We start from the raw sequence: 14,932 nt of genomic DNA, 5'->3' as shown, positions 1-14,932 counted from the left end.
ATGAATTAAGAATTTGTCTGGTTGAAAAGATTTAGCATCATGCTTCAAAACACATTGAAATTGCAATACTTTTATGACAACAGTGTATTTATTTAGGGTTATTCTTGAATGACTCAATGTACTTATGGCTTTAAAAAATTGTTATGTCTAAGCCATTTTTTAAATACCTGATTAGGTTGACATCACTTCTGTGGATTCATCTATTTATTAATTTGACAAATATTTACGAAAGGATTACTTTAGGCTAAGCACATAGTAATCTGCAGTTTACCCAAATTAGGCCTGCCTCTCATCTCTGAGTAAGACTACTTTGATTCTCTTGTATTGCAATCTGTCAAAAAACTATATAGTATATAAGGATAGATGTGGCCAAAGGGCTCATGGTCTTTTTATGTCTAATTTTAAATGGTATCACTATAATTGTTATTGCCAACTTCACGTCTGTGGTGTACTTTAACTGGAAGGGTAGTCTGACTTCTAGAGCTGGTTTCCCGACCTGGCAACCGGGGAGAAGATGGTGGGGCAGCCACCATCTTCATTAAATCATTAAATGAAGATCATTAAATTATTATGAGTCCAACTGAGTGACTATTTCTGGGGAGTGTCCTGCCTCTTTTTTTCTCCTGTCATCTTGGCAGAAATGAATGTGTTCATGGTGATCTTCATTCACAATGTTCTCATCTAATCTGGTTCTGGTTTCTTCCAATTGAAGCAATCATAATTCTTCAACAAAATGGCTTGACACAGAGGTTTCATGTACATTACATAGTCTCCTTTTTGTAGTTTTCAACTCTATCTTTTAGAAGGAGCCCAGAGGGGATCCCTGGCTGGCTCAGTGGTTCGGCGCCTGCCTTTGGCCCAGGGCGCGATCCTGGAGTCCCGGAATCGAGTCCTGCGTGGGGCTCCTGGCATGGAGCCTGCTTCTCCCTCTGCCTGTGTCTCTGCCTCTCTCTCTCTGTCTATCATGAATAAATAAATAAAATCTTTAAAAAAAAAAAAGAAGGAGCCCAGAAATCCAGAAATTTTGCTATATCTAGCTTGATAATAATCGCCAATATTTCCTCAATTCCTTCTCTTCCCGAGACAAAGAAAAAATGTGGCAAGCAGTACCAGGGCTTTCAGGCCCCATGCACAGTATGTTCCAAAGACTCTTTCATAAAGCATAATTACAGATATTATATGAAAAAATTAAAATTGGAGTCAGCTAGACCTGGCAAATGCAGCAGATATGGTAAGTATGTGATCTCTGCCTTCAAGGAGTGCAGAGTCTGAGAAAAATAGGTTTTGAACAAGTGCAGGTAAGAAAGGAAAAAGAGCAATTCTGGCACAGGGAACAGTGTTAGATCCTAAGGCTGAGAAGAGTGTGGTGCTTCTAAAGAAATGAAAAGAGGATCCCTACAAAAATGTGGAGCAGTTAGGGAAGGGTTTTAAAATAAAGAATGAGCTGCCATAGTTGTATTTTTCAAGATTACTACTCTATCTGCAATGTGGAAGCATGGAGAGCGGGAATAGGGATAAGAGGGAGCCAGTTGTCCTAAGTTTCAGTGAATTGATCTTTTTGTTTCGTTAAGATTTTTAAAAATTAACTCTTCAGACTTCTGTACTTTAGGGTATATCACTTAAACTCATGGAATTTTGGCTTATTTATATATAACATGGAAAAAACCTCCTTTCCCCCATGATTATGATAATTAAGTGGCAGTAAGTATATAAAGAATCGAGCACAGGGAGGCCTGCTTGGCTCCGTAGAGCATGAGACTTTTTTTTTTTTAAGATTTTATTTACTTATTCATGAGACACACACACACACACACACACACACACACACACACACAGAGGCAGAAACATAAACAGAGGGAGAAGCAGGCCCCATGCAGGGAGCCTGACATGGGACTCGATCCCGGGTCTCCAGGATCACTTCCTGGGCTGAAGGCGGTGCTAAACCGCTGAGCCACCTGGGCTGCCCGAGCATGAGACTTTTGATTTCAGGGTTGTAAGCTCGAGCCTCACATTGGGTATAGAGATTAATTACAAACAAACTCTTAAGAAAAAGCACAATTTCTGCAATAGAGTGGTTTTTAATTAATAAAGTGGTTTCTTCTTCTTCTTCTTGCTTTCCTCTTTAAAATTAATCTGAGAAGATCTATAGTGGGTAGCTGTATATCAGTCTTAGAGCCTTGCATACAATAGCAAATACATAATTGATGAACTAAATGGAAATGATGTCATATATATACTCTTAATAAAGTAAACTACTTCATCCAGTGGAACAATGGTGTAGCTTGGAGTTAGTAACATTCTCTTCCTTTATCCCATTGTATTAAGTTTGGCTTTGCCCACATAGATTACTCTTTAAAATTTATTTTTAGTAAGTCTGGAAGAGCACTGGTACTTAAAAGCCTGGAATTTTATCTCTATTCTGATTTCCTATTCTTCAGACAGTGATTCACTGTTCTAGAGGTTGGTCTGATTGTCTTTCATTATCTTTAATTTCCATTCTCTTTAAATTCCAAGCATTCATCCCTATTCTTCAGGTTCTCCACGATTTCTGAGAGGTTCCAGATGCACTGTGAAAATGAACTTCGGAGCATAAGCACTTCTCTGTGTCATTCCAAATGTGTCTACTAGTTTCTGTTTTCATACCTCTAAGTAACTGAATTAGAATGTAGGACAAATAGATTTGTGGTAAAAACTGATTACACATTTTTTGGTTCTGTGTGTAAATGGACTGAAGTAGCTTTCAAATGTGAGCTAAATGAGAGAAACATTTTGTGTAACATTAATTGAAATATTTAATATGTACAACATAAGTTCAAGGGTATAGATCATTTCCCTGAAATAAAATAAATAGTAATAAAAAATTCCAATGACATTCTTTGATAATCAAATAAATCTCTGGTCTGTGAATTGGCTTGTAATACTGGCATTTAAACAGTAAAGACATACTGGTGTTCCAAAGCTTAAAACTGACACAACTTCCCTTTAATTCCCTAATGGATAGTTTGCCAACTTACAGTTTCCAGAAAAAACATCAGATCTTCTGAAAAAACTTTTAATCATTTAACTGTATATAATGAACAGGAAAAAAATAAAAACTTCCAAAAAAATGTTTATCTAGTTTACTGTAGAAATTTTTTTAAAAATAAAAGTTTAGATGGAGAAATATACAGTTTAATATCAATATTGATTTTTAGTAATTTATACTAACTTGATAAATAACATTTATTTAACACTAAGTAGAATAATTTTTTTCAAACCACTGAGTAATTTTGGCAGAAAAAATAACTTCTTTGGCCTAATACCTTCATTTAAGACAGGACACAGTAATGGAAACACAGAAAACTGGTATATCTGTTCATTTCCATGGAAGCCATTATTCTAGGTAGAAATAATCAAGGAAGTTATGAGTATTAAGTTATATCTGGATATTGATGATGTTTAACTAAGCTACACAGTTTGCAAAGATAAGACACTTTCCTGATAATAGATAAGCAGTGAGATTATCTACTATCTGATGTTTCATCCTTAGAAAAAATATGAAACTGAAGATATTCTAGCAACACATCATTTTTTCCCTGTATCAAATGTATGACAAAAGTGATGAAAAGAAAAATTTTTCCAGGATTTGAGCATTCCATGATTTCATAAATGATTTTTTAATTATTATGCTCAGGAATTATTTTCACATTATGTAATACAAATCAAGTTGCAATGGCTTAGTATAAGATACATGTCCAAATTCCTTTTAGTTCTCAGTCTTAGATATTTTGACCGAGACTATGTAAGCAGCTAAACAACTTTATTGGCAAATATATCTTATGGAAGACATGAAAATAATTTTAAAAGCACTGTACATAAGGAAATATTGCTAAAATGAACTTTACTAAAATTAAGATCTACTTCTTTTTTTTTAATTTATTTTTTATTGGTGTTCAACTTACTAACATACAGAATAACCCCCAGTGCCCGTCACCCATTCACTCCCACCCCCCGCCCTCCTCCCCTTCTACCACCCCTAGTTCGTTTCCCAGAGTTAGCAGTCTTTACGTTCTGTCTCCCTTTCTGATATTTCCCACACATTTCTTCTCCCTTCCCTTATATTCCCTTTCACTATTATTTATATTCCCCAAATGAATGAGAACATATAATGTTTGTCCTTCTCCGACTGACTTACTTCACTCAGCATAATACCCTCCAGTTCCATCCACGTTGAAGCAAATGGTGGGTATTTGTCATTTCTAATAGCTGAGTAATATTCCATTGTATGCATAAACCACATCTTCTTTATCCATTCATCTTTCGTTGGACACCGAGGCTCCTTCCACAGTTTGGCAATCGTGGCCATTGCTGCTATAAACATCGGGGTGCAGGTGTCCCGGCGTTTCATTGCATCTGTATCTTTGGGGTAAATCCCCAATAGTGCAATTGCTGGGTCGTAGGGCAGGTCTATTTTTAACTCTTTGAGGAACCTCCACACAGTTTTCCAGAGTGGCTGCACCAGTTCACATTCCCACCAACAGTGTATGAGGGTTCCCTTTTCTCCGCATCCCCTCCAACATTTGTTGTTTCCTGCCTTGTTAATTTGCCCCATTCTCACCGGTGTGAGGTGGTATCTCATTGTGGTTTTGATTTGTATTTCCCTGATGGCAAGTGATGCAGAGCATTTTCTCATATGCATGTTGGCCATGTCTATGTCTTCCTCTGTGAGATTTCTGTTCATGTCTTTTGCCCATTTCATGATTGGATTGTTTGTTTCTTTGGTGTTGAGTTTAATAAGTTCTTTATAGATCTTGGAAACTAGCCCTTTATCTGATATGTCATTTGCAAATATCTTCTCCCATTCTGTAGGTTGTCTTTGAGTTTTGTTGACTGTATCCTTTGCTGTGCAAAAGCTTCTTATCTTGATGAAGTCCCAATAGTTCATTTTTGCTTTTGTTTCTTTTGCCTTCGTGGATGTATCTTGCAAGAAGTTACTGTGGCCGAGTTCAAAAAGGGTGTTGCCTGTGTTCTCCTCTAGGATTTTGATGGAATCTTGTCTCACATTTAGATCTTTCATCCATTTTGAGTTTATCTTTGTGTATGGTGCAAGGGAATGGTCTAGTTTCATTCTTCTGCATGTGGATGTCCAATTTTCCCAGCACCATTTATTGAAGAGACTGTCTTTCTTCCAATGGATAGTCTTTCCTCCTTTATCGAATATTAGTTCACCATAAAGTTCAGGGTCCACTTCTGGGTTCTCTATTCTGTTCCACTGATCTATGTGTCTGTTTTTGTGCCAGTACCACACTGTCTTGATGACCACAGCTTTGTAGTACAACCTGAAATCTGGCATTGTGATGCCCCCAGATATGGTTTTCTTTTTTAAAATTCCCCTGGCTATTCGGGGTCTTTTCTGATTCCACACAAATCTTAAAATAATTTGTTCTAACTCTCTGAAGAACTACTTCTGATCAACAAACACCAATAAAGAGTTAAAACAAAAGCCACAAATGGAAAAAAATAAACAATCTCATAGAACAAAGAGGAAATGTTTGCATAGGACTTTCACCAAAGAGCTACCCAAACAATTAATACGTAGGTAAAGAGTTAATCAATTTCATCAGTCACTAGGAAAATTCAAATTAAAACTACAGTATGATACCACAACCCCTTGACCAGAATGGCTGAAATGGAATAGATTTAGAGAGCCAACTGTTGGCAAAGATGTAGAGCAGTCTAGAAGGCAAAGATAGGTACGACTCCTTTGGAAAACTTTTTGGTAATATTTACTAAAGTTAAATATACATATACCTATAACTCAGCAATTTTGCTTTTCTGTATATATATCCAACAAAAATGCACCCATAAGTTAATATATGTTCAAAAGACATATATATGAGTCCTCATAGAAACATTATTCTTAATACCCCTAATAGAGGCAAATCAAATATCCATTAAGAGGACAATGGATAGGGGTACCTGGGTGGTACAGTTAACTAAGTATCTGACTCTTAGTGTAGGCTCAGGTAATGATCTCAGGGCCATGAAATTGAGCCCCTCATTGGGCTCCACACTAAGTGCAGAGTCTACTTGAATTTCTCTCTCCTTCTCCCTCTGCTTGTGCACTTTTCCTCAAGTAAATAAACCTTTTGAAAAAGCTTTATAAACCTTTTTTTAAAAAACCTCTGTCTCACATATATAAATAAACCTTTTAAAAAAAGAATACAATGGGTAAATATTGGTATACCAAAGAATATTACATAACAATGATAATGCATAAATTAAAACAATATATTGTAAAGTGGATGAATCTCATAAACATAATTTTGAGTAAAAAAAGTCAACCGCAGGAGGCTACAGATTTATTATTTTACTTACATAAGACTCAGAAATAGGCAAAGCCATTCTTTGATGTTAGTATTCAGGATAATAGTCAAAGTGTGGAGAACTTGTGGCTGGGAGTGGACAAGAGAGGGGCTTAGATCTGTTTCTTTATCTTAGTGATGATAGTAACATCATATGCTCATTATGTGTATATTTGTGAAGCTGTCCACTTATGACCTGTGCAGACTTTTTTTGCATGTTGTACTTCAATAAAAAGTGTATGTAAAATAAAACTAAGGCTGGCCAATTTGTCGAGGCTTAACAAGCCACCTGCCAGTGATATTGTGCCATTAACAAAGGATCCATATCCGGAGTTTTGTTGACATAATCCTTAGCTCCACTGTGCGGACAGAGAGACAACATGAAGTCAAATGAATATCAACTCTTTCACAACAGATATTAAAACAAAACAAAACAAAAACCACAACTTGTTGGGTGAATCAAATTGATAGGGGCACCTGGGTAGCTCAGTGGTTGACTATCTGCCTTTGACTCAGGTCATGGTCCCAGAATCCTGGGATCGAGTCCTGCATCAGTCCTGAAGGGAGCCTGCTTCTCTCTCTGCCTATGTCTCTGCCTCTCTCTCGTGTCTTTCATGAATAAATAAATAAATAAATAAATAAATAAATAAATAAATTCTTTAAAAAAAAAAAAAAGGACCCTAAACATCTCAATACAAATTCTAACCAGATTTTGAAGCTGTGCTAAAAAGTAACAAGAGTTAGAAGATATTCATGTGGGAAAGAAATTATGTCCTCCTGTTTAAAGTTTTAAGACCAATGTAAGTATTTTGGGGTTTGTGAATTTGAAAGATTGTTATTAGCAAAGATTTTGGAGAAGCTAATAGTCTAAAATTAATTTGGCAAAATCTAAATTTTCAGAAAAATATAGAAGGTTTTTGTGGCAAAGAGGACTTTGTGGTTGCTTCATTCAGTGAAAATATATTAATAGTGAAAAGGGGAACCCTCTTAGAGGGTTGGTGGAAATACAAATTGGTGCAGCAAATGTGGATAACAGTATGGGGAGGTTCCTCAAAAAAGTTAAAAATACAGCTACCCTATGATCCATTGATTGCCCTACTAGGTATTTACCCAAAGGATACAAACATAGTGATCCAAAGGGGTATCTGCACCCCAATGTTTATGGCAGCAATGTCTATAATAGCCAAATTATGGGAAGAGTCCAGATGTCATTCAACAGATGAATGGATAAAGAGGATGTGGTATATATAGGGAACATAATATTACTTAGCCATCAAAAAAAGAAATGAAATCTTACCATTTGCAACAACATAGATGGAATTAGATTATGCCAAGCAAAATAAGTCAATTAGAGAAAAACAATTATCATACTTATGTGGAAGTTAAGAAACAAGACAGAGGATCATAGAAGAAGGGAAGGAAGAATAAAATCTGATGAAATCAGAGAGGGAGACAAGTCATAAGAGACTCTTAACTATAGGAAACAAACTGAGGGTTGCTGGAGAGGAGGAGGCTGGGGGGATGGAGTAACTGGGTGATATATATTAAGGAGGGCACTTGATGTAATAAGAACTTGATGTTACATACAACTGATGAATCACTAAAGTCTACCTCTGAAACTATTACTACATTGTATACTAATTAATTAAACTTGAATAGACAAAAATTCTAAAAAATAAAAATATAATAGCTATTTTAATTTAAAATGACAAATTTACTTTGCATTGGTTAAATATGCCATCTCTAGAGATTAGGATATATACCTCTTACCTTTATGCAATTATCTTATATTTTTATTGTAATTTTTTACCCATGATATGGTTTCTGTCCTATTTAAATTAATAAAACTCCTCCTTCTAAGTTTTCCTCATTCAATATTACACTCTCCATATATAACATTGTTTTAAAATCAGTTTGTTTCTTCCACGAAAGATAATACCTGAAGTGTTGTTTCTGGGTAACTTGTTTGAAATTTCCTTCAATGAATTCTTCCAAAATATTAAAATCCAAATCTTTTCTCTGGCTCTGGAGACTCAAAATAATAAATTGGAAAACACTGATATTTTTGTTCATCATTGTAGCCCTAGAACAAAGCCCCCAAGAATGCTGTGGTCCCTTAATAAATAATGTTGAGTGGAATTTTTCTAACTTCCTAAAGGTCTTTGGTCTCCTTTCTTCCAGGCAGCCTGCTTTATGATATGTTGGTTGGTAGTGATGACCACTCCTCTTCTACACCCTCAGTCTTCATCTTCCTTCTCACCATTGTTCTGAAAACCAAGAATTTATGATTGCTACTCCCTTCCTCTCATCCTAAAATTATCAGAAAGCTTCAAGAAAGATTTGGAGCCCCTCCAAACCAATTGGAAGTCAATCTGTAGAATTAATCTTCCACCTTTCTTGCATTCACAAGCCATCATGTGAAAATAGAAAATGGGATTCTAGATCTAGAATTTAGATCTATGGTACCTAAAGCAATGTCCATCATCAAGGGTCTACCTGGATACCTCCAAGAGTGAGGGATCTTCTTCATGATATAGTTTATGCCATCATTGGGTTATACTCATTGCTGACTCTCCAATCCCATGAGGTAATAGTAACAGTATTTTTACATGAGATTCCTTCAAATATCTTAAGGGGATTATAGTTCTTCTCCAAAGTTACATCTTCTTTAGTTTCTTTAGTCATTCTTTTTATGATATGATTCCAATCTCCTGGTTTGCTGCTTCTCTTCTAAACCAAATCTAGGTCAGTGTCTGTCTTAAAATAGCATGTCCAAAATTAAATATAATATCCATATGTGGTCTCTCCTAGACAGAATACAGTGGTTGATTCTGTCCCAAGATCTGGATTCTAAACTTTTTTTAGGGCAGCTCACATTGCCATCAGGCCTACACTCTACCTCACTGTTAGTTGGCAGTGGTGACTCTGACCATGGCAGTCCTCTTTTTTCTGTTATATTCCACCTTTTAAACCACTCTTTTGGTTTTGCTTCCAAAAGGACAAGTTCTTTTTATTTTGTGGAAAAGCTTAAAAATACCACTTCCTACCGCACTCTTGTCCCTCTTCCTCTGCTCTTCAGCAACTGTCAAGGTAGCTGCTCTTGCTTCCTGAGATTCTTTTCTACTTCAGGTTTTATCTCACTCTGTTTAAAGGTCAGCCTTAATTGTGTTAAGTATTAGCAACCATTCAAAAGGACACAATAAAACATCTGTCATTTTCGCCCAAGGACACTTTCTCAATTACCACTGGCATCACAACCAGCACCCACATGTTTCTGTGCATCCACAGAATGGTGGGCTCTCAAGGTATTTCCCAATTATTTTACTGGATAGTTGGATCATTTTCCTATGCTATGCATGACTAGAACCTTCTACTTGGGCCAATCTTTCAGAAATCTGTAACTGTTTTGTGAGAGCACTGGAGTCAATATTGCTAAGAAAAACATTGAAGTTATAGAATCATGGAATATTAGAAGAAAATATTGTCTAGCATAACACTCTAATCAGATCAGAAATTCATCTTAACATGTCCCTGTTATACAGTCTTCTAGCTGCTATTTGAAAAGCAATGCAAGGGAACTCACTGAATTTTAGGATAGCTTATTTCATTCTAAAACATTTCACTCTGTAGAAATGTTCTTTAGAATAAGATCTACTGTCTTTTCTATAGCTTTCTTTAAAAAAAAAAAAGATTTTATCTATTTATTCATGAGAAACAGAGAGAGAGAGAGAGGCAGAGACATAGGCAGAGAGAGAAGCAGGCTCCATGCAGGGAGCCCTATGTGGGACTCAATCCTAGGACTCCAGGACTACGCCCTGGGCTGAAGGCAGATGCTTAACTGCTGAGCCATCCAGTGGTCCCCTCTTTTCTATAGCTTTCTATGATGTTTTTCTAATTATGCCTTTTGGCTCCCCAATAAATTAACCTCTGTCATAGAGACAGCTCTAAAAATACTTTAAAATTATTTATTGTATTTCACAATAACTTCATCCTTGAAAAGGCTATTTAGTAGTATAGTATAAAAATATAATAATATTAGTTAATATTAAGCACTTTGCTAATTACATTGTGTGGGGTTTCTTTGGATATCATATAATACATAGTATTTATTTATTTTTATTTCATGTCTCTCCCTCCCTCCCTCTCTTTCTTTCTTCTTTTTCTCTTTCTTTCTTTCTTTCTTTCTTTCTTTCTTTCTTTCTTTCTTTCTTTCTTTCTTCCTTCCTTCCTTCCTTCCTTCCTTCCTTCCTTCCTTCCTTTCTTCTTTCTTTCTTTCTTTCTTTCTTTCTTTCTTTCTTTCTTTCTTCTTTCTTTCTTTCATCTTTCTCTTCCTTCCTTCCTTTCTCCCTTCCTTCCTTCCTTTCTTTCTGCCTGCCTGCCTTTTCTTTCATTTCTCTCTCTTTCTCTTTCTTTCTTGGTAGTAGCTGTATTAATGGGTGTGATATGGTTTTGATGTGCAATTTCCTAATAATTAATAATGTTACACATCTTTTCATATGCCTGCTGAAATATGTTCTTTGGAGAAATGTCTATTCAAGTCTTTTACCTATTTTTAAATTGTGTAATTTACTTTTTGTTATTGAGTTGTAGGCATTCTTCTTATATTCCAAATATTAATCCCTTATCAAAGACATGATTTATAAATATTCTTTCCTATTTTAGAATTAACCTTTTTACTGTGACTGTATTCTTTTGATGCACTGAAATGTTTAATGTTGATGTAGCCCAATTTATCCATTTTTACTTTTACTGACTGTGCTTCTGTTATCATATCCAAGAAATTACTGCCTAATCCAATGTCAGGATGCTTTTCCCCTATATTTTCCCCTAAGAGTTTGGTAGTTTTAGCTCTTACATTTAGGTCTTTGATCCCTTTTGAATTCATTTTTGTGCACAATTGACTTTTTAACATAAATGTAACTTTCACATTTGGCTCCAGTAAATTTCATATCTTTATTTTGGCCATTTTTTTTTGTCTTATCAATATATCTTTCAATGCCACAATTACTAGTCATTATATTAATTCTCCTTTTTGTATAATCTGCATGTCATCTTAAATTTTTTTCCGCATGCCCTTTATGTCCTCAACCTATTCATATTGTTTATAAGCCCAACACTAAAGTTCTCCTAGGTTAGTCATTGGCCAACTTTATTTAAGTGTATTTGTTCAATGGCTCTTCATAAATTCTAGATGGAAATTATAAATATTGAGAATACTTACTTTATAAAGTTTTACTGAAACCCATATTTACTGCCTAAATTATGTCTTTAATTCATCAATCCACAAATTAAATTAATTTGAATTAATGATAGTGATAATATGAACCATTTAATTTAGAATGTAAATTATATAAATGATTTTAATTAAATACATTTTCCATTATTTTCCAATCCACAAACTACTAAAAAAATGCTACTGAGTAAAAGTCCTTTGATAATCCATCCAAAAAAGATGTAAGAGTAATTTCTAACTACATTGTATAAAACTTATAAATTAATTGTTTTTATTTTGTATGTTGAAAAATAATCTCACAATCTTATTTGAATTATTAATTTGCTTTCAAGTTCTATCTTTATACATTGTACATGGTATGAAGAATCATTATTGATCAAGACTTTCAAAATTTCATAAATTCAGGATCGATGGAGCTGATTATGATGGAAGTGCTCAAAACTAATGAGAATTTAGTAGAAAAGCATTCTTAATCACTGTCTTGTTATCTGATTTATTATTCCCATATATATTGATATATCATACAAAACAAACAAGAAATATATGTATTTTAATATGTGTATATATGAATATACATATTTTTACTTACAATCTGCTTATGTTAGTAATTTCATAGCAGAGGAGTTGTGTGGTAGCATGTTGCAATCATATATAAAAAGTCCCAGGAGAACTTGAATTCACTTAAATCTGAGTTATGCACTGATAGTTCCTAAGGAGGACATGACCTCCAGATTAGACAATCAAGGCTTCATTATTTTTATCAGATCTGCCAAGAAAAATCAATTACTTCCTTCAAAAACAAATTAAACAACAAACCTTTCCCAAGGAAGTTGCACACATTTGTTTATGAAAACTGAGGTTGTTTTTATGTTCCAAAATACTCACTTTCTCAAAAAGGCATTGTTAAAAATGAGGCTAAAGAATAAGGTTTTGGTATTTTTAGAGAGAAATTTAACATATAGCCAATACATGGCTCAGCTTTTGCAACTGGTGACAAGAGCAGGTAGTTACCAGAGTGGAAGGGGGTGGAAGGGTTAGATGAAATAGGTGAAGGAGATTAAGAGGTATGAAATTCCACTTGTAAAATAGTTAAGTCTAGGGGATGAAAAGTAAAGCATAGGGTATATTGTCCATAATGTTGTAATAATTTTCTATAGTGGCAGATGGTAATTATACTTATTGTTGCGAGCATTTCATAAGGCATATAAATGTTGAACCACTGTGTTGTACACCTGAAACTAATATAATATGTCAAGTACACTTCAATAAAATGAAATTAAAATGGACAGATAGAAGTTTAATATATAACCAATAGCTGGTTCAGATTTTGTAACTAGTGGTAAGAACTCTGACAGGACTGTGTTTAAGATGCTCCTTAATTTATTATGGCAAACCAGAAAACGTTTAATCCCTCAAACTGTGAGCATTCAATCTACTATAGAATTTTATAGGTCTACATAATCAATACGTATTTTTTTCAGTAACAATTGTTCTTTCCTCTGAATGTATAGCTTTACTGATGTAATTATATCTCTATATACTCACTCCAAAATAATACAATATGCCCTTTATGTCTCGTCTGTAAGTTTATCTCATGTCTTTGGTTGAAATTCCAAACAGAAATAGGATTGACCCATGACTAAAAATTGTACCTCATAGAAAGGAAAAGAAAAATAAAACAAATAATTATATTATGAGAATTATACTTTATAATATATACATACATGTGTATTGTTATAAATACATTATTGATAAGCTATAATATATCAATAATGGAAAATATATACACAACAAAAATAGCTTAAGCTAAGAGTTTGCAGACTGTAGTGCATGAGTGAGGAATGGGAATACTCATTAAGCTTTGTGCCTGGATAGAAATCTTTGTTTATGGGCAGATTACTCAACCTCTAAGCCATTGTTTTCCATTTGTAAAATTGGTGAAAGGCTTTATAGTTGTAAACACTTAAAAACATACTTGCATGTGGTAAAGATTCATAAATATTAGTCAACACCATTAGAAATGAACTGTGACGTGAAGCGGGTTAACACATATGATATGATTAGAACAGTTGGACACACAGTCAATGTTTGTGTTATCTTTGTATCATTTGTGCTGGACTTTTTTAGCAGATGGAATGTCCATGCCCTTTGAACTGCCTCCAGCATTCTGAAGAAATGGACATTGCTTGAAAATGAAGATTCTTGTACTCCTAACGTGATCCTGAAGATGGTATTTTGAAGTTTCAGAACATTTTTAACTGTGCGCTATCATATTTGACCATAAAATATCTTCTGGGAAAATGGAGATTATATATATATATATATAGTAATCATGGATCATATCTTTTAGTAGGTTCTAAAATTAGGATGGGGTACAAGATGCTAATATATAAATATTATGCAATATGATGTTAAAACTTGAGATTTCATCTAGGACATTAGTTAAGACAGCAATTATATAAGTGTATCATTGAAGACTTATTCTTTGTTGATAAGTCCTTTTATTGCTATCAAGCAAAATTGATATTTGTAGCACTGGGAAAGCTCTGTGGTTCTGACTTTTAAGGAACTGTAAGACTCATAATTCCTTTTGATTGTTACTTAATTTCTATCTTTTCTTTTAAATGATGAGGTGGTTGGAGGAGAAGATTGCACAGTGAGCATGGCTTCAATACTTCTATTGGATTTCAGAGCTGGATGTTGTTCCTAACTCAAGAGTCTTGCTCTATATCTTAAGATTCATCAGGAAAGTCTTTGTTAACTGCCAGATGGTATGTTGACCTAAGGAAATGGGCCTTTAGCTACTGGAAATCCATTGTGCCAAGTGGAACATTCCTAAATGAATATGGAAGGAGAGATCATTGTTTATGGTCCACCTATTCACCCAGAAGAGTTGCTGAGTTCTGGCATTCCAGTAGGGCAGAGGATGGTGAAGTGACAAAAGACTCGTGAGACTACTTAAAAGTATTTTTCCCTGCTTAATTAGGCAATAAAGATTTTCCAGGAAACTGAACTTCCTTAAATTGAGAAGTTCCTTAATACTGCTGATCTAAGATATTGCAAAAATGTGTGCTTGGCTCTTTATTTTCAGATGCATCCCAACCAGCTCACCACCCTCACCACTTCTACCCTGACCCGTGTCATCGTCATCTCTCTTGAATCACTTGCAACAGTGTCATACTCACTCCCTCTGCTCAGTTGTTTCTACACACAGAAAACAGATGAATTATTTAAAGATGAAAGTGAGATTGTGCCACTCTTGCTAAAACCCCCCTAGTGGCTCTCCTCATCATTTGAGGTGAAAGCCAAAATCTTGACAATGGTCCCTAAGTTCTGTCATTATTTCTCCATCTTA

The 14,932-nt window shown here is 34.7% G+C and overlaps 1 protein-coding gene and 1 long non-coding RNA gene across 4 annotated transcripts in view; one reads left to right on the top strand and one right to left on the bottom strand.

The window, feature by feature from the left end:
- The window catches only part of LOC144303751 (uncharacterized), a 54,801-nt gene extending 46,038 nt beyond the window's left edge, over positions 1 to 8,763 (bottom strand). For both annotated transcript variants that reach the window (XR_013370724.1, XM_077882130.1), the window contains exon 1: positions 8,284 to 8,763. Coding sequence is in view for 1 of the 2 variants with exons in the window: in XM_077882130.1 (XP_077738256.1) it covers positions 8,284 to 8,420 (137 nt within the window). In the remaining variant the exon portion in view is untranslated. The remainder of the gene's footprint in view (positions 1 to 8,283) is intronic.
- On the top strand, positions 8,626 to 14,590 carry LOC144303752 (uncharacterized). Of its 2 annotated transcripts, XR_013370725.1 has the most exons (3): positions 8,784 to 8,931; positions 13,705 to 13,807; positions 14,210 to 14,590. It is a non-coding gene; the product is annotated as an uncharacterized LOC144303752 (long non-coding RNA). The 2 variants fall into 2 exon arrangements; XR_013370726.1 differs by lacking the exon at positions 13,705 to 13,807 and having other exon boundaries at positions 8,626 to 8,931.
- Positions 14,591 to 14,932: the final 342 nt, after the last annotated feature.

The sequence above is a fragment of the Canis aureus genome, chromosome 33 (genome assembly GCF_053574225.1).
Source record: "Canis aureus isolate CA01 chromosome 33, VMU_Caureus_v.1.0, whole genome shotgun sequence".
Lineage (NCBI taxonomy): Eukaryota > Metazoa > Chordata > Mammalia > Carnivora > Canidae > Canis > Canis aureus.
Note: the sequence above shows the minus strand (reverse complement) of the source record. Positions and strands in the feature narration are given on the sequence as shown.